This window comes from Pristis pectinata, chromosome 9 (assembly GCF_009764475.1).
Source record: "Pristis pectinata isolate sPriPec2 chromosome 9, sPriPec2.1.pri, whole genome shotgun sequence".
NCBI lineage: Eukaryota > Metazoa > Chordata > Chondrichthyes > Rhinopristiformes > Pristidae > Pristis > Pristis pectinata.
The window spans coordinates 106,796-127,761 of record NC_067413.1 but is presented as its reverse complement, the minus strand read 5'-3'; the positions used below and the strand labels follow the sequence as shown (position 1 = coordinate 127,761).

General features: G+C 44.9%; 1 protein-coding gene across 1 annotated transcript in view; it reads left to right on the top strand.

Annotated features, from left to right (window-relative positions):
* The window catches only part of sspo (SCO-spondin), a 358,698-nt gene that overhangs the window by 243,788 nt on the left and 93,944 nt on the right, over positions 1-20,966 (top strand). Inside the window, 4 exon segments of the mRNA XM_052023421.1 lie at positions 8,864-9,022; positions 15,500-15,633; positions 16,310-16,447; positions 20,566-20,674. Of these exon segments, the coding sequence (XP_051879381.1) occupies positions 8,864-9,022; positions 15,500-15,633; positions 16,310-16,447; positions 20,566-20,674 (540 nt within the window).

Genomic DNA, 20,966 nt, shown 5'->3' with positions numbered 1-20,966 from the left:
CCACCCCCGGCAGTGTGTTCCAGGCACCCACCATTCTCTGCGTAAAGAACCTACCTCTGACATCTCCCCTGAACATTCCTGCTTTGACCTTAAACGGATGTCCTCTGGTATTTGCTATTACTGCCCAGTGGAACAGGTGGTGGCTGTCCACTCTATCTGTGCCCCTATTAATCTTACACACCTCTATCAAGTTGTCTCTCATCCTGCGTTGCTCCAAACAGAACAGCCCTAGTTCCCTCAACCTTTCCTCACAAGACATGTTCTCTAATTCACGCAGCATCCTGGTAAATCTCCTCTGCACCCTCTCTGAAGCTTCCACATCCTTCCTATAATGAGGCAACCAGAACTGAACACAATACTGCAAGTGTGGTCTAACCAGAGTTCTATAGAGCTGCAACATTACCTCGCAGCTCTTGAACTCAATCCCCTGACTAATGAGGGCCAGCACACCATACGCCTTCTTAACTACCCTATCAACTTGTGCAGCAACTTTGAGGGCTCTATGGACTTGGACCCCATGATCCCATTGTTCCAGCACACTGCTCAAAATCCTGCCATTAACCTTGTACTCTGCCTTAATCCTCGTTCTTCCAAAGTGTATCACTTCACACTTTTCCAGATTTGAACTCCATCCGCACTTCTCCACCCAACTCTGCATCCTTCCTACATCCCATTGTAACCTATGACAACCTTCTACACTATCCACAACACCTCCAACCTTTGTGTCATCTGCCACCTTATTAATCCATCCCTCCACTTCCTCATCCCAGTCATTTATAAAAATCACAAAGAGCAGGGGTCCCAGAACAGATCCCTGTGGAACACCACTAGTCACCAACCTCCAGGCAGAATATTCTGCATCTATTACCACCCTCTGCCTTCTGTGGGTAAGCCGATTCCGAATCACACAGCCAAGTTTCCTTGTCAAACACTTTACTAAAGTCCATATACACCACATCCACTGCTCTACCTTCATATATTTGTTTTGTCACTTGTTCAAAAACTCAATTAGGCTCGTGAGCACAACCTGCCCCTCAAATCCATGCTGGCCATCCCCAATAAGACTATGCTTCTCCAAATGCTCATAAATCCTGTTCCTAAGAATCCTCTCCAATAGCTTGCCCACCACTGACTTGACTCACTGGTCAAAAATTCCCAGGATTATCCCTACTACCTTTCTTGAACAATGGAACAACATTAGCCATCCTCCAATCCTCTGGTACCACTCCTGTGGCCAGGGAGGACGCAAAGATCGTCAATGCCCAAGCAATCTCTTCCCTCACTTCCCATAGTCACCTGAGGTATATCCCATCTGGGCCTGGGGACTTGTCTATCCTAATGTTTTTCAGAAGCTCCAACACTACCTCTTTCTTAACCTCAACATGCTCCAGCACATTAGCCTGTTCTACGCTGACCTGACATTCATCCAAGTCCCTCTCCCTGGTAAACACTGAAGCAAAGTATTCGTTAAGGACCTCCCTACCTCCTCCACCTCCATGTTCCCACCCTTTATCCCTGAGCGGTCCTACCCTCACACTAGTCATCCTCCTGTTCCTCATGTATGTGTAGAATGCCTTGGGGTTTTCTTTAATTCTATTCGCCAAGGCCTTCTCATGTTCCCTTCTAGCTCTCCTAAGTTCCTTCTTAATTTCATTCCTGTCTTCCTTATAATTCTCAAGAGCCTTGCCTGATCTTTGCTTTCTAAAGCTTATGTATGCTTCCTTCTTCCTCTTGAATAAATATATCACCTCTCTTGTCAACCATGGATCCTTTACCCTACCCTCCTTTCCCTGTCTCAGTGGGACAAACCTATCCAGAATCCCATGCAAGTTTCCCTAAACAGCCTCCACATTTCTGCTGTGCATTTCCCTGAAAATATCTGTTTCCAATTTACAGTCCTGAGACCCTTATGATACCTTCATAATTAGCCCTCCCCCAATTTAAAAACTTTTCCTTATCGTCTGCTCCTATCCCTGTCCATGGCGATGCGAGAGGTCAGGGAGTTGTGGTCGCCATCTCCGAAATGCTTACCCACAAAGAGCTCTGTCACCTGACCAGGTTCATTACCTAGCACTAGATCCAGTTTGGTCTCTCCTCCAGTCGGCTTGTCCACATACTGCGTCAGGAATCCTTCCTGGACACACCTAACAAATTTTGCCCCATCTAAACCTTTTGCATTGAGGTGGTGCCAATCAATATTAGGGAAGTTGAAGTCTCCATGACAACAACCCTGTTATTTTAGCACCTTTCGAAAATCTGCCTACTTATCTGTTCCTCGGTGTCTTGGTGGCTATAGAATAGTCCCAATAGAGTGATCACTCCCTTCCTGTTTCCTCCGCACACACTGACTCAGTAGGTGATCCCTCCATAATATCCTACCTTTCTGCTGCTGTAATACTATCCCTGATTAGCAATGCCACCTCCCCTCCTTTAACCTCCTTCCCTATCTCTTTTGAAACATTTAAACCCCAGAACATCAAGCAGCCAATCTTGCCCTTGCGACAGCCAAGTCTCTGTAATGGCCACAACATTGTAATTCCATGCTCTGAGTTCATCACCCTCATTCTTAGTATTTCTTGTATTAAAGTAAAGACATTTCAATCCATCCAACTGACTGCGTTTATGAACTATCCACTGTCTATCCTTACTCGCTGTCTCTCCACATAGTGCATCTACCTTTACACCAACTGCTCCATCATCCGACTTAACACTCTGGTTCCCATCCCCCTGCCAACTTAGTTTAAACCCTCCCCAACAGCTCCGGTAAACATGTCCGCAAGGATATTGGTCCCTCTCGAGTTCAGGATTCATGGACCTTTCAGAAATCTGATGGCAGAGGGAAAGAAGCTGTTCCTGAAAGGTTGAGTGTGGATCTTCAGGCTCCTGTGCCTCCTCCCCAATGGTAGTAATGTGAAGAGGGCATGTTCCAGATGATGAGGGTCCTTAATGATGGATGCTGCCTTCTTGAGGCACCGCCTCTTGATGTCCTCGATGGTGATGGTAGTGAAGGTGGTGCCTGTGATGGAGCTGGCTGAGTCTACAACCCTCTGCAGCCTCTTGTGATCCTGTACATTGAGGCATCCATACAAGGCTGTGATGCAAACAGCCAGAATGCTCTTCCTCATACATCTATAGAAATTTGATGCATGCCAGTGGCTGCACTTCATTAGGAGTTTGAGGAGATTTGGGACGTCACCAAAGACTCTTGTAAATTTCCACAGATGTACAGTGGAGAGCATTCTGACGGGTTGCATCACTGCCTGGTATAGAGGCTCCAATGCGCGGGATCGAAAGAGGCTGCAGAGAGTTGTAGACTCAGCCAGCTCCATCATGGACACAACCCTCCCCGCCATCGAGGACATCTTCAAGAGGCGATGCCTCAAGAAGGTGGCATCCATCACTAAGGACCCTCACCAACTGAGACATGCCCTCTTCATGTTACTACCATCAGGGAGGAGGTACGGAAGCCTGAAGACCTGCACTCAACGTTTTGGGAACAGCTTCTTCCCCTCTGCCATCAGATTTCTGAATGGTCCATGAACCCACTAACACAACCTTGTTGTTCCTTTTTTGCACTATATTTATTTTTGTAACTTATAGTAATTGTTATGTCTTTATGCCGTGCACTGTGCTGCTGCCGCAAAACAACACATTTCATGACATATGTCAGTGATAATAAAGATGATTCTGATTCTGAGTCTTTGGTGAAATACCAAATCTCCACAAACTCCTTACGAAGCAGAGCTTCTGGTGTGCCTTCCATGTGATTGCATCAATATGTTGGGCCCAGGACAGATCTATGGGATCCTGAAAAGCCTGGATAGAGTGGACATGGAGAAGGTGTTTCCATTAGTTGGAGAGTCTCGGAGCTGAGGGCACAGCCTCAGAAATAAAGGGATGTCCTTTCAAAACTCAGATGAGGAGGAATTTCTTCAGCCAGAGGGTGGTGAATCTCTGGTATTGGGTGTATTTAAAGCAGAGATTGATAGGTTCCTGATTGGTAAGAGGGTTAAAGATTATGGGGAGAATGGGGTTTAAAAAAAAACATGGTTGAATGGTGGAGCAGACTCAATGGGCTGAATGGCCTAATATTGCTCCTATATAGAACAGTACAGCACAGAAACAGGCCCTTTGGCCCATGATGTTGTGCCAAACCAATTAAACTAGTAATTAAATGCCTAATTAAATCAGTACCTTCTGCCGAGACAACGTCCGTATCCTACTATTCTCTGCACATTCATTTGCCTATCCAAGAGCATCTTGCAATTTGCCTCCACTACCATCCCTGGCAGTGCATTCCAGGCACCCATCACTCTGTGCGGCAAAAAAAACTCACTTGCACATCTCCTTTGAACTTGCCCCCTCTCACCTTAAATTCATGCCCTCTGGGGAAAAAGATACTGGCTGTCTATCTATGCCTCTCATAATCTTATAAACCTCTATCAGGTCTCCACTCACCCTCTGCTGCTTCAGAGAATAAAACACAAGTTTGTCCAACATCTCCTTTATAGCACATGCCCTCTAATCCAGGCAGTATCCTGGTAAACCTCTTCTTCACCCTCTCCAAAGCCTGCACATCTTTCCTCTAGTGGGGTGACCAGAATTGAATGCAAGATTCCAGATGCGCCCTAATTTGAGTTTTATAAAGCTGCAATGTAACTTCTTGACTCTTGAACTCAATGCCTCAACTCATAAAGGCAAGCGTGCCATATGCCGCCTTTATCACCCTATCAACCTGTGCAGCCACTTTCAGCGAGCTATGAACTTGGACCCCAAGATCCCTCTGCACATCAACACTGTTAAGGGTCTTGCAATGAACACTATACTGTCCCTTTACATTTGATCTCCCAAAGTGCAACACCTCACATTTGTCCACCTTAAACTCCATCTGCCATTTCTCTGCCCATATTCTTTTCCAGCTGATCTATATCCCAATATCTCCTTTGGCAATTTTCTATATTGTCCACAACACCACCAATCTTTGTATCATCTGCGAACTTACTAACCCACCCATCCACATCCAGGTTGTTTATAAATACATGATATATCTCTCTCACAAACAGCAGATGTCCCAGTACAGATGCCTGAGGAACACCACACCTCCAGCCAGAATAAGTCCCATTGACCACTACCTACTGTCTTCTATGGCAACCCAATTCTGAATCCAAATGTCCAAGTCTCCATGGATCCCATGCATCTTAATTTTCTGGATGAGCCTCCCATGAGGGACCTTGTCAAGCACCTTACTAAAATCCACACAGACAACATCCACAGCTCGACCTTCATCAATCACCTTCGTCACCTCCTCGAAAAACTCTGTCAAGTTGTTAAGACATGATTTGCCCTGCACAAAGCCATGGATGACTGTCTCTACTTAGGCTGTAGTTTTCCAAATGCTCACAAATTCTATCCCTAAGAATCCTCTCCAATAGCTTCCCTACCACTGACATGAGACTCACCAGTTTATAGTTTCCAGGATTATTCCTATTTCCCTTCTTGAATAATGGAACAACATTAGCTACCCGCCAGTCCCGCAGGACCTTGCCTGTGGCTAGAAAAGACACAAATATCTTGGTTAAGGCCCCAGAAATCTTATTTCTTGCCTCTATCAATAACCTGGGGTATATCCCATCCAGCCCTGGGGACTTATCCACCTTAATGTTCTTTAAGAGACCCAACACTACCTCCTTCTTTATCTCAAAATGCCCGAGCATGTTAGCACACTCTGCACTGATCTCCCCATCCTCCACGTCCTTCTCTTTGGTAAATACTGAGGCAAAGTACTCAGTATCCTTAGGACCTCGCCCACATTCTCTGCCTCCAAGCACATTCCCTCCTGTATCCTTGAGTGGTCCTACCCGCTCCCTAGTTATCCTCTTGCTTTTAATGTATGTATAGAATGCCATGGGATTCTCTTTGATACTACTTGCCAAGGACTTTGTATTGTGCCTCCTGGCTCTCCTAATTCCCTTCCTGAGTTCTTTTCTAGATTCTTTATAATCCTCAAGGGATCTGTTTGATTTTAGCTTCCTCAACCTTAAGTAATGTACACTTTTTCTTCTTGACTAAATTCACCACCTCCCTCAACATCCAAGGTTCCCTGACCTTGCCATCCTTGTCCTTCCTTTTTTACTGGAACGTCCCTGTCCTGTACACTGTGCAGTTGGCCTTTAAACACCCTCCACATATCAGATGTGGACTTGCCCAAAAACAGCTGTTCCCAATTAACTCTCCCTAGTTCTTGCCTAGTACTCTTTTAATTTGCTCTGGTCCAATTTAATACTCTACTGCAAGGTCCATACTTATCCTTATCTATATAGAACATAGAACATTACAGCACAGTACAGGCCCTTCGGCTCACAATGTTGTGCCGACATTTTATCCTGCTCTAAGATCTATCTAACCCTTTCCTCCCACCTAGCCCTCCATTTCTCGATCATTCATGTGTCTATCTAAGAGTATCTTAAATGTCCCTAATGTATCTGCCCCCACAGCCTCTGCTGGCAGTGCATTCCACACACCCACCACTCTGTGTGTAAAAAAAACTTACCCCTGACATCCCCCTTGTATCTTTTTCCAGTCACCTTAAAATTATGTCCCCTTGTGTTAGCCATTGTCAGCCTGGGAAAAAGCTTCTATAGCTGTCTTAAAACATGGGGAGTTGTGGTCACTATTCCCTAACTGTTCTACTGAGAGGTCAGTCACCTGGCCAGGCTCATTTCCCAACACCAGGTCTTGTACGGCCCCACCTGTTGTTGGACTATCTACATACTAATTTAAGAAACCATCCTGAGTGCATCCAACAAATACTGCTGCAGGAGGTCCCAGTCTATTATTAGGGAAGTTGAAATCACCCATGACAACAACCCTGTTGTTTCTACACCTTTCCCTAATTTGCCTGCATATCTGTTCCTCAATGTCCCAGTGGCTGTTGGGGAGTCTGGAGTAAAATTCTATCAGAGAGTCGGAGCAGGATCAGATTTATTATCATTGACATATGATATGAAATTTGTTGTTTTGCAGCTATTTGCTTATGTTTGTAATTTATAGACACAAAAATCTATAAATTACAAAAATAAATAAATAGTGCAGTAAGAAAAGATCATAATGAGGTAGTGTTGATGGGGTCATGGATTTGTTCAGAAATCTGATGGTCGGAGGGGCAGAAGCCGTTCTTGAATCGCTGAGGTTCTGACTTCTGAACCTCCTCCCCGATGTTAGTGAAGTGAAGACCCCAGATGTAAGGGTTCTTAATGAGGTATGCCACCTTCTTGAGGCACCAACACCTCTTGAAGATGTCCTCTGGTGGGGGAGGGTTGTGCCTGTTGATTCGCACTTTTCTACCACATAGACTCCATTTTCTTCCCCTCTGAGTGCAGCTATGATATTCTCCCTGATTATAGTGCAACTCTCCCCCCTCCCCCCCCCCAACCACCTTTACCTCCCTCTCTCTCTCTTTGCTAAAACATCGAACGAACATTAAGCATCCAGTTCTGTTCTCTCAAAAAAAATCCCTGCAATGGCCACAACAATTATAGTTCCTTACCTACTCCTGATAATCCTGGTATTAAAGAACACACTTCAACTTGTGCGTCTCATCATGCCTATGCCTTGCTCCTGCCTGTCCTTCCTTACAGACTTACTGCTCATGATATCTACCTTCCTCTCAATCCCTCCACTTTCTCACCTGGAATTCTGGTTCCCGTCCCCCTGCCAAACTGGTTTAAACCCTCCCGAATAGCACTAGCGAAACTCCCAGCCAGGATATTAGTTTCCCTCCAGTTAAGGTGCAACCCGTCCTTCTTCTACAGTTCGCCCCTGCCCCAGAAGAGATTCCAATGGTATTGGTATTGGTTTATTATTGTTCACTTGTACCAAGGTACAGTGAAAAAACTTGTCTTTGCATGCTGATCGTACAGGTCAATTCATTTACACAGTGCAGTTACATTGAGTTAGTACAGAGTGCATTGAGGTAGTGAGGGTAAAAACAATAATAGTACAGAGTAAAGTGTCACAGCTACAGAGAAAGTGCACTGCAGGTAGACAATAAGGTGCAAGGTTACAAGGTAGATCGTGAGGTCAGAGTCCATCACATCGTATAAGGGAACCGTTCAATGGTGGGATAGAAGCTGTCCTTAAGCTTGGTGATAATGTGCCTTCTACCTGATGGAAGAGGAGAGAAGAGAGAATGATCTGGGTGGGTTGTGGTCTTTGATTATGCTGGCTGCTTCGCCAAGGCAGCGAGAGGTAAAGACAACATCCAAAGATCCAAAAACCTGAAACTATGCCCCCTGCACCATTTCCTCAACCACACATTCATCTGTTCTATTTTTCTATTCCTGAATAGCACATGGAGTAATCCAGACATTCTGCCTTCAAGGTCCTGCTTTTCAGACACTTTCCTAAATCCCTACACTCACTGTGCAGGACCTCTTCCCCCTTTCCACCTATGCCATTGGTGCCAATATATATTTGTGTATCCTTTTGGATTACCTCCCCTTCTGTCCATCTGTAGCCATCTTCAACTCTCTCCCCATCTGTCTATCAGTGTGTCCTTCAGGTTCTTGTCTCCCTTTCTCGTCGGAATGTCTCTCAATGTATCTGTCTGATTGAGTGGGCACCTGTCTCCCTTTTTGCATGTGTCTCTGAGACTGTCTCCATATCGGTGCATATCTCTCTGCACCTGTCTATCCCTCTTTCTGACTGTAGGATTAGCTCCCCATCTGTCTGCCTGCTTCCCTCTGGGGGTGGAACCTGTCTTCTCAATGTTCATTTGGGTTTTTCTCACCATCTGTATTGTGTACACTCACTTTTCAAAACAATTTGTTCTGTGACATGTTTCTTTAAATTGTTTCTTTTACAGTTGACTGTGAACTGGGCTTATGGAGTGAATGGTCGGCGTGTTCATGCATCTCTCCTGTGCAACACCGATATCGTGTTGCCCGCAGACCCCTGTTTGGGGGGAAACCCTGCAGAGGGCGAGAGAAGGAGTCCAGAGTGTGTCACCAAATGGAGTGTGCAGGTGAGGGGAGAGAATGTGAAGCTGGTTCCTCACTTGCTGGGGCTGTGGTGATGGGCAGAGGAATGAAGCAGTGAGATTGGAGGGAAGACAATAAAACATGTTGAGAATGGAACTCTGCTGGTGGGGGTGGGAAAGGATGACCATATCAGACCAACTGATGTCACCAACTGATCTCACCAATATTGTGGCAGTCAAGTCATAGACCAATCTCTAATAAACTTTTCTGGCAGAAACAGCCCTCTTCCAATACCAGTCTTAACACAAAGGTGGAAGATGGAAGTCACTGTAACAGGTCCAGGATGCCACTGTCCTGTCTCCAGCCCACTGACCCACTTATATTTTATTAACAATTTGGATCATGGGATCAAGCGTAATATATCCAAGTCTGCTGGTGGAATGAAACTGTGTGGCAGTATGGATTGTGAGGAGTCTGCAGAGAGAGTGAGTTAGACAGGTTAAGTGGGAAATAAAAGCAAGGACATAGCAGATGGAGTATAATGTGGGAAAAGGTGAGGTCATCCATGTTAGAATCATAGTCATACATCTGAAAAAATCTGGTCCACCATGCTCAGCACACTCCAGATCTCAAACACTCTCTTCATTTAAAAAAAACTTTCATCTCAGAACCCCTCTAAAACTTCTTCTTTCTCTCACCTTAATTTTGACACCTCCACTCATGGGAACCAGATTTTGACTATATATCCTACATATTCAATGTTTTAGGCATGAAAGAGAGGGAGGAAAAGGAACCTTTTAAATGCCTCTATTGTATTTGCCTCCACTACCACCCCAGCAGTGAATTCCAGGCCCCCCACCTGACTCTTGAACCCAGTGCTTTGACTAATAAAGGCAAGCATTCCATACATCTTCTTTACCACCCTATCAACTTGTGCAGCCACTTTCAGGGAGCTATGGACTTGGACCCCAAGATCCCTCTGTGCATCAGTTGCAGATATGGGTGGAGAAACAGCAGATAGAGTTTAATCCAGCCGTGTGAGATGTTGCACTTTGGGAAATGAAATGTAAAGAGGCAGTGCACAGTTAATGGCAGGACCTTAACCAGTGTTGATATACAGAGGGATCTCCCTGAAAGTGGCTGATGGGAGACCTGATAGAAGTTTATAAAATCATGAGGGCTATAGATAGAGGAGACAACCAGTATCTTTTTTCCATGGTCGAAATGTCTAATACTAGAGGACAGGCATTTAAGGTGAGAGAGAGTAAGTTCATAGGTGTGGGGCAAGTTTTTTTTTTACAGAGAGTGGTGGATGCCTGGAATGTGCTGCCAGGGGTGGTAATGGAGGCAAATGTGATAGAGGTGTTTAAGAGGTTCTTAGATAGGCACATGAATATGCAGATCATGGAGGGATATGGACATGGGAAGAAGGGACTTGTTTATTTTGACGTTTAACCACTAGTCTAATTAGTTTGGCACAATATCGTGAGTCAAATGGCCTCTTCTATGTTTGATCTATAATCCCACTGTATCCTTTGGCAATCTTCTACACTACCCATAACGCCACCGATCTTTGTATCGTCTGTGAACTTACTAACCCGCCAATCTACATTTTCATTAAAGTCATATTTATATATCACAAATGGCAAAGGGCCCAGTATGGATCCCTGCGGAATGCCACTAGTCACAAACCTCCAGCCAAAATAAGTCCCATCGACCACTACCTCCTGTCTTCGAATGGCCAACCATTTCTGAATCCAAACGGCCAATTCACTGTGGATCCCATGCATCTTAATCTTCTGGATGAGCCTCCCATGAAGGACTTTGCCAAATGCCTTACTAGAATCCATGTGGTCAACATCCACAGCTCTACCTTCATCAATCACCCCGTCACCTCGTGGAAAAACTCACTCAAGTTAGTAAGACGTGACTTGCCCCACACAAAGCCATGCTGACTGTGCCTTATTAAACCATGGTTTTCCAAATGCTCTTAAATCCTGTCCGTAAGAATCCTTTTCAACAGATTCCCCACCACTGATGCAAGGCTCACCGGCCTATTGTTTCCAGGGTTATCCCTATTTCCCTTCTTGAACAATGGAACAACATTAGCTACTCGCCAGTCCTCCAGGACCTCACCTGAGGCTTTAGAGGTTACAAAGATCTCTGTCAAGGACCCAGCAATTTCCTCTCTTGCCTCCCTCAATAACCTGGAATAGATCCCATCAGGCCCTGGGGACTTATCCACCTTAATGTTCTTTAAGTGACTCAAAACCACCTCTGCCTTCTCAAATCCAGCATATTAATATGTTCCACACCAACCTCACTCAACGTAGTTCTCCTTGGTAAATACCGATGCAAGGTACTCATTTAGGATCTCACCCACATCCTCCTCTTCCTGGTCCTACCCTCTCCCTAGTTATACTCTTGCTCTAGATGTATGTGTAGAGCGTCTTGGGATTCCCTTAAATCTTATTTGCCTAGGACTTTTCATGGCCCTTTCTGGCTCTCATAATTCCCTTCTTGAGTTTGTGTGTTTTCCCTGTGACTCCGTGGGCTTCCTGTTCCTTACCACATCCTAAAAGTGTGCTGGTAGGTTAACTGGCTATTGTAAATTGCACCTTGGCATGGGTAAATGACAAAATAATGAAAGAGAAGTTGGATGGGCATGTGAGAGAGAATAAGCTCAGTGCTGTAGGGAAGTAAGTGGGGAATGGGACTGATGGGCTTTCTCTATTTGGAGCTGGCATGGACGAAATGCCCCCTTTTCTGTCAAAGTGGAAAAGTGAGGTCAGGAATGTTTCTGGCTCTGATGATGGCCTCAGCCTCCTCTTTAACTGCCTGCAGCCTGTTGCCATCTCCTTAGACACCTCATGGACTTCAGCAAAGCCTATCCTGCATGGAAGGCTAGTCTGGAAGGTTAGATCACATGCTTTCCAGGAAGAACTAGTGAAGTGGATACATAATTGGCTTGATGGCAGAAAGCAGAGGGTAATGGTGGAAAGTTGTCTTTTGAACTGGAGGCCTGTGACTAGTGATGTTCCCCAAGGGTCAGTGTTGAGTCCATTGTTGTTCGTTATTTATATAAAAGATTTGGATGAGAATGTACAAGGCATGGTTGGTAAATTTGCAGGTGGTATCATTGACAGTGAAGAAGTTTATCAAAAGTTACAAGGAGATCTTGATCAGCTGGGTAAGTGGGCCATGGATTGGCAAATGGCATTCAATCCAGATAAGATATCTTTATTAGTCACATGTACATCGAAACACACAGTGAAATACATCTTTTGCATAGATTGTTCTGGGGGCATCCCACAAATGTCTCCACGCTTCCGGCGCCAACATAGCATGCCCACAACTTCCTAACCAGTACATCTTTGGAACGTGGGAGGAAACCGGAGCACCCGGAGGAAACCCAAGCAGTCACAGGGAGAACGTACAACCTCCTTACAGACAGTGGCCAGAATCGAATCCGGGTCGCTGGCACTGTAGTAGCGTTACGCTAACCGCTAGTGTGAGGTGTTGCATTTTGGGAAGTCGTACTAGGGTAGGAATTTCACAGCGAATGGTAGGGACCTGGGGAGTGTTGTAGAACAGAGGAACCCAGGGGTACATTACGTGGTTCCCTGAAAGTGGCATCACAGACAGACAGGGTGAAGAATCTGTATGGCACACTAGCCTTCATCAGTCAAGGCACTGAGCATATGTTGGGATGTTATATTACAGTTGGTGAGGCTGCACCTGCTGTATTGTGTACAGTTTTGGTAACTCTTTTATATGAAAGGCATCATTAAGCCGGAAAGAGTGCAAAGAAGATTTATGAGAATGTTGCAGGACTTAAGGGATTGAGTTATAGGGCAGGTTAGGGCTTTTTTCATTTGCAAGTAGGAGACTGAGGGGTAACCTTATAGAGGTGTATAAATTCATGAGGGGCATGGATAGGATGAATGCACTCAGTCTTTTTCCCAGGGAAAGGGAATCAAAAACTAGAGGGCATAGGTTTAAGGTGAGAAGGGAAAGATTTAAAAGGGACCTGAGGGGCAACTTCTTCACACAGAGGATGGTAGATATATGGAACAAGCTGCCAGAAGAAATGGTTGAGGCAGGTACAATAACAACTTTTAAAAGACATTTGGACAGGTACATTGGATAGGATACATTAGAGGGATATGGGCCAAACAAAGGCAGATGGGACTAGTTTAGATGAGAATCTTGGTTGGCATGGATGAGTTGGGCTGAAGGGCCTGTTTCTGTGCTGTATGACTCTATGACTATGTACTCTTAATAAACCAGTTCCTTCTACAAAAGAACCAAGGTTAATGGCAGGACTCTTAGAACCGTAGAACACTACAGCACAGAAAACAGGCCATTCGGCTCTTCAAGTCTGTGCCAAAACTTTATTCAGCTAGTAACCTTATAGAGGTGTATAAATTCATGAGGGGCATGGATAGGATGAATGCACTCAGTCTTTTTCCCAGGGAAAGGGAATCAAAAACTAGAGGGCATAGGTTGTAAAGCTGCAAAACTTTAGATGCAACTTTACAAAACTCTAGTTAGACCACACTTAGAGTACTGTATTCAGTTCTGGTCACCGCATTATAGGAAGGATGTGGAGGCGTTGGAGAGGGTGCAGAGGAGATTTACCAGGATGCTGCCTGGATTAGAGTGTATGGAATATGAGGAGAGGCTTAAGGTGCTAGGGCTTATTCACTGGAAAGGAGGAGGATGAGAGGAGACATGATAGAGGCATATGAAATATTGAGAGGAATAGATAGTAGATAATCAGCGCCTCCTTCCCAGGACACCAATGCTCAAGACAAGAGGGCATGGCTTTAAGGTTATGGGTGGGAGATGTCAGGGGGAGGTTTTTCACCCAGAGAGTGGTTGGTGCATGGAATGCACTGCCTGGGGTGGTGGTGGAGGCAGATACATTGGACAGGTTCAAGAGTTTGTTGGATAGGCATATGGAGGAATGTGGGATAGAGGGATATGCGGGAGGAAAGGGTTAGATAGTGTGAGGGTGGTTTGATGGACAGCACAACATGGTGGGCCGAAGGGCCTGTTTTGTGCTGTATGGTTCTATGGTTAGTCCCATTGACCTGCACCCAGTCCATAACCCTCCAGACCTCTCCTATCCATGTATCTATCCAATTTATTCTTAAAACTTAAGAGTGAGCCCGCATTTACCACGCCAGATGGCAGTTCATTCCACACTCCCACCAATCTCTAAGCGAAGAAGTTCCCCCTAATGTTCCCCCTAAACCTTTCCCCTTTCACCCTGAAGCCATGTCCTCTGGTACTTATCTCTTTTAATCTAGGTGGAAAGAGCCTACTTGCATTTTATACCCCTCATAATTTTGTAAACCTCTATCAAATCTCCCCTCATTTTTCTACACTCCAAAGAATAAAGTCCTAACCTGTTCAATCTTTCCCTGTAACTCAACTCCTGAAGACCCAGCAACATTCTAGTAAATCTTCTCTGCACTCTTTCAATCTTACTGATATCTTTCCTATAGTTAGGTGACTCTTAGCAGTGTGGAGGAACAGAGGGATCTTGGGGTCCACATCCATAGATCCCTCAAGGTTACCATGCAGGTCGATAGGGTTGTTAAGAAGGCGTATAGAGTGTTGGCCTTCATTAGTCAGGTATTGAGTTCAAGAGCCTCAAGGTGATGTTGCAGCTCTATGGAACTCTGATCAGACCACACTTGGAGTATTGTGTTCAGTTCTGGTCACCTCATTATAGGAAGGATGTGGAAGCTTTAGAGAGGGTGCAGAGGAGATTTACCAGGATATTTCCTGGATTGGAGGGCATGTCTCGTGAGGATAGGTTGAGCGAGCTAGGGCTTTTCTCTTTGGAGAGAAGGAGGATGAGAGGTTACTTGATAGAGGTGTACAAGATGATAAGAGGCATAGATCAAGTGGACAGTCAGAGACTTTTTCCCAGGGCGACAATAGCTAACTCGAGGGGATATGATTTTAAGGTGATTGGAGGAAGGTATAAGGGGGATGTCAGGGGTAAGTTTTTTTACACAGAGAGTGGTGGGTGTGTGGAACGCACTGCTGGCAGAGGTTGTGGGGGCAGATACATTAGGGACACTTAAGAGACTCTTAGATGGACACATGAATGATAGAAAAATAGGGGGCTATGTGGGAGGAAAGGGTTAGATAGATCTGAGAGCAGGTTAAAATGTAGGCACAACACTGTGGGCCAAAGGGCCTGTACTGTGCTGTAGTGTTCTATGTTCTAACACTTTTTTAAGTTTTATGTTGTTGAAGTCACCTGATAAGAATTGATATGAAGAGATGACAGCCTTAAAGTGACCATTATTCTTCACACCCAATACCACACCCTGTTCTTGTCTATCTCCACCCCCCCCACCACCAGACTTCACATTCTCATTCTATCCCCCTTTTCTCTTCCTCATCCCCTCCTTTCTCTCTATCTCATCTACTTCCTCTCTCTGTTTTCATCCAGCAACTCCCAATTTGTTCTCTGTTTTTGACATGGTTTCTTTTCTCAGATACCAAGTGTGAAAGTCCATTTGAGCACCGAATGTGTGGGTCAGGCTGTGGTGGTCACTGCTCTGACCTCAGCCAGAGCCAAGAATGTGATGTCACTGGGCAGAAATGTGTAGCAGGATGTTATTGTCCAGAGGTAGGTTGAGATCAGCAGGTAAAGTGGCTCACATCTCTCTTCCCTTAAGTCTCTTTCTCTCTTTTCTTTGCCTATTTTGTGAATTACTGAGATGGGAAGACATTCAGACTGTGGTTGGGGGTTGGGCCTTAGAACTAATGCAGAGCAATGAAGTAACATATTATCGAAAATGCGGTTGAGTACTGTGCATGGCTAATGTACGCCCGGAGATTTGTTCCAAGTGCACGTCATGCACAAAGTTACAGGATTGCTGTATCCCTTTCCCCCAGCCACACTTACATTGGCCGAGTATTGAATTACCACTCGTTGTGCAAAAATCGACTTCAGGGATTTATAAAGTGACAAGCCTCTTACTATGTAACTTCCCTTTACTTAAGGTTGGGAGACTTTGGAAACCTTAATGTGAAAGGGAAGATACCCTTCCTTTCTCTCTACCCCTCAATGCTGTGAGCTGAGCTCCACGTACTCATGAACATCCCCTGGTCAACCCATTGATGATTGGATGAGGCATGGCTTCTGGAGACTGAGCAGCCCATCCTTCCCTGATCCCATTCTGTCTCAGTCGTCTACCAGGTGACGTCTGCTGAAGTCTAACCAGGTCACCTTTCCCTGACCCTCAACACTGGTACTCAGTCCCCTGCTCTACATTTTGTATACCCATGACTGTGTGGCCAAGTACAGCACTAAATCAATCTTCAAGATCATCGACAACACCATTGGTATCAGCCGGATCAACAGCAGTGATGAGTTAGACTACAGGAAAGAGATTGTGAACCTCATCTCACGGTATCAGAACAACAACCTAGCCCTTAATGTCAGCAAGACCAAAGACATGGTTGTTAATCTAAGGAAGTGGGAGTGGGGTGGTAAACACAACCCTGTCCTCATCAACAGTGCTGATGTAGAGATGGTCGACAGCTTCAAGTTCCGAATCATCCATATCACCACCAGCCTCACCTTGTCCCTCCTCACTGAGGTGGTGATCAAGAAAGCACATCAAAAGCACATCAGCGTATGTAGTTAGGCATCTGAAAAGATTCAGCTTGTCCATGAGGATTCTCTCGAGCTTCTACAGATGCGCTGTAGGAAGTATCCTGACGGGCTACATCTCAGCCAAGTATGGCAACTACTCTGCTCTGGACCAATGGAACCTGCAGAGAGGGGTAAACACTGCCCAGTCTGTCACAGACTTGTCACTTCCTTCCATCCAGTCCATCTTCATGGTGCATTGTTTCACGAAGGCTAACAGTATCGTCAAGGATGCCTACCACCCTGGCCATTCCATTTTCTCTCCTCTGTCTTCTGCGAGAAGATACAGGAGCTTGAAAGCCTGGATGACCAGAATCAAGGACAACTTTTTCTCCACTGCTAACAGACTTCTGAACCAGTCACCTCCTTCACATCCCCTTCCCGGTGGTGCTGCCATGTTCTCAAACCCTTAACTTTCCCTCTTCCATTATTGTCACTTCAGCATTTCTTTTTGCACTACTTCAGATTGCACTACCGTAATTTGTACCATTCTGATAGAGATAGATAGAGTCATACAGCACAAAAACAGGCCCTTTGGCCCAACTGGTCCATGTCAACCAGCGAGAAGATCATGGAGGATGGAGAGCTTGGGGAGAGGTGAGCAGTTATTCTGGAACATGTCTGTGTCAGGAAGGAGGAAGTATCAGAAATATTGACACACTTTAGGGTAGATAAATCCCTAGGGCCAGACAGGACCTATCCCAAGACGTTAAGGGAAGCAAGGGAGGAGATCGCTGGGACACAAATGAAGATTTTTTTGCATCTTTGTTAGCTGAGAGTGAGGCCCAACACATTGATGCAATCACGAAGAAAGCACACCAGCAGCTCCACTTCATTCAGAGTTTGAGGAGATATGGTATGTCACCAAAAACTCATTTTCATAGATGTTCAGTGGAGAGCATTCTGACTGGTTGCATCACCCCCTGGTATGGAGGCTCCAATGTGCTGGATCAAAAGAGGCTGCAGAGGGTTGTAGACTCAGCCAGCTCCATCACGGGCACAACCCTCTCCATCATCAAGGACATCTTCAAGAGGTAGTGCCTCAAGAAGGTGGCATCCATCATTAAGGACCCTCACCATGCAGGACATGCCCTCTTCACGTTACTACAAGGAACAGGAGCCTGAAGACCCACACTCAATGTTTCAGGAATGGCTTCTTCCTCTCCACGATCAGATTTCTGAATGGTCCATGAACACTATCTCATTATTCCTCTTTGCATGATTTACTTATTTTTGTAACTTATAGCAATTTTTATGTCTTTATGTCTTAGACTGTACTGCTGCTGCAAAACAACAAATTTCACAACATATGTCAGTAATAATAGACCTGATTCTAATTCTGGGGTACCAGAAAACTGGAGGATAGCTAAAGCCATTCCCTTATTCAAAAAGGAAGTAGGGATAAGCCTGGAAAATACAGGCCGGTGAGCCTTACATCAGTGGTGGGAATGTCGGTGGAGAGCATTCCGAGTGACAGGATTTATGCTGGCTTGGAAAGCTAAGAATGAATAAGCAGTCAGCATGGCTTTGTGTAGGGCAGATCATGTTTCACAAATCAGACTGACTTTTTTTAAGAGGTAACTAAGAAAATTGATGAAGACAAAGTGGTAGATGTGGTGTACATGGACGTCAGAAAACATAGAACATAAAACATAGAACAGCACAGGAACAAGCCCTTTGGCCCACCATGTCTGTGCCGACCATTATGCCAGTTAAACTAATTCCAGCTGCCTGCACGTGGTCAGGAACCCCCCCGTTCCTGCCCTTCCATGTATCTCAAACACCACTCTCGTATCTGGTTCTATCACCTGCCCTGGCAACGGGTTCCACCAATCTGTGTGTAAAAAAATCTTGCCTCGCAAATCTTCATTACTATTTCCCCCTCTCACCTTAAAACTGTGCCCTCTAATATTTGACATTCCCAGCCAGGGTAAAAGACTCTGGCTATCTTTGTCTCTCATAATTTTATAAACTTCTGTCAGATGGCTCCTCAGCCTCTGATGTTTCAGAGAAAACAATCCATGTTTGTCCATCCTTTCCTTATAGCTCATGCCTTCTAATCTAGGCAACCTCTTCTGCACCCTCTCCAAAGACTTCACATCTTTCCTATTATGCGGCAACCAGAACTGCACACAATACTCTAGATTTGGCCTGACCAAATTATATACAGCCGCCAGAGGACTTCCCAAATTTTATATTCAGTGTCCCAACCAATGAAGGCAGGCATGTTGTACACCTGCTTTACCACCCTATCGACTTGTGTGGCCACCTTCAGGGAGCTACAGACTTGCACCCTGAGATCCCTCTGCATATCAGTGCTCCTAAGGGTCCTACCATTTACTGTAGACTTTCCTCTTACATTTGACTGCCCAAAATGCAACACCACACCTGTCTGGATTAAACTTCATCTGTCATTCCTTCGCCCAAATTTCCAATTGATCATGGAAAAGTCTAAAAATAGGGTTGTCGTGGGTGATTTTAATTTCCCCAACATTGAATGGGACTTAGAACACAGAGTCTCCTTAGTGCCAGAGGTTTAGATGGGGCAGTATTTGTTAGATAGATCCAGGAGGGGTTGTTGAAACAGTATATAGGTAGTCGAACCAAGGAAGGGACCATACTTGCCCTTGTATTAGGAGATGAGCATGACCAGGACATTGGAGTTTCAGTGGGAGAGCATTTTGTGAAGTGATCATAACTGCATAACTTTTAAGGTAGTTAAAGATAAGGATAAGACTGAACCTTGAAGGAAAGAGCTTCTGTTATGTGATTATATATCAATAATTTGGATGAAAATGTAGATGGGTGGATGAGCAAGTTTGTGGATGACACCAAGATTGGTGGAGCTGTGGACGGTGTAAAGGACTATCAGAGAGTACAGCAGGATATAGGTCAGTTACAGATATGGGCAGAGAAGTGGAGTTTAATCCAGGCAAGTGTGAGGTGTTGTACTTTGGGAGGTCAAATGAAAGGAGAAAGTACACAGTTAATGGTTAATTGAATTACAGAGGGATCTTGGACTCCATGTCCATAGTTCACAGTAAGTGGCTACGTAAGTAGATAAGGTGGTAAAGAAGGCATATGGCATGTTTACCTTCATTGGTAGGGGTGTAAGGAAGTAATGCTGCAGCTATATAAAACTTTAGTCAGGCTGCACTTGAAATATTGTGTACAGTTCTGGTCACCCCGTTATAGGAAGGATGTGGAGATTGTGGAAAAGGCACAGAAGAGGTTTATCAGGATGCTGCCAGGATTAGAGGGTATGAGCTATAAGGAAAGGTTGGACAAACTTGGGTTGTTCTCCCTAGAGGGTTGGAAGCTGAGGAGAGACCTGATAGAGGTTTTTAAAATTATGAGAGGCCTAGATAGGGTAGACAGTCTGTTCCCCACTGTAGAAACATCAAACAGCAGAGGACATGAACCGCCAAGGCTTAGGAAGCTATGGACCAAGTGCTGGTAAATGTGATTTGTGTAGATCGGTTCTTGATAGGTTGACGTTTCATCTGTCTAGATGAAGGGTCTCGACCTGAAACATCAACTGTCCATTTCCCTCCACAGATGCTGCCTGATCTGTTGAGTTCCTCCAGTATCTTATTTGTTGCTCCAGATTCCAGAATCTGAAGTCTCCTGTGACTCGGTACTTTCTAATCACTTGCTGCATCAGAGACTTATGGTCAAGGACACCTTGGTCTCTTTGAACATCAACATTAGCCAATCTTTTATCAATTAAAAATAATCTTTCCTGCTATCTGCACCAAAATGAATAACTTTGCATGTATCCACTTAATATTGCATCTGCCATGTTCTTGCCAGTTATTCAGCTTGTCTATATCTGCTTGAAACCTCTCTACACCCTGGTAGGTTTTCACAGTTTGAAGTAATTTTGCCTCTTTTTCCCCTCAGGGTCTCTGGGAGCAAGACAGCAAGTGTGTTCCGTCCTCTGAGTGCGAGTGTCTTTATCTTCAGCAATCAGAGGGGAAGAAAGCCCCATTGCCCATACGTGTGCGACCTGGTGCGAGCATCCAAATTGACTGCAACACTTGGTAAGGCTCTCTGATTAAAATCATCTTCTCAGCGGAGAATAGCGAGATTTGTTGCGCAAGTTATGTATAATTTATGTTCATTGAAATCTATGTTGACATGTTTGTCATTGTTTGTAATGTACTGTGCTGCTGCTGCCAAAGGCTCACGTTCACGGCATTTATACCCCGGGTATGTGTGCCTGTTAGAATAAATTTAAACTTGAAACTTGAACTTTTTGCTGCTAACAAATTGATCTAGTTCAGGACTTGATGTAGCTTAAA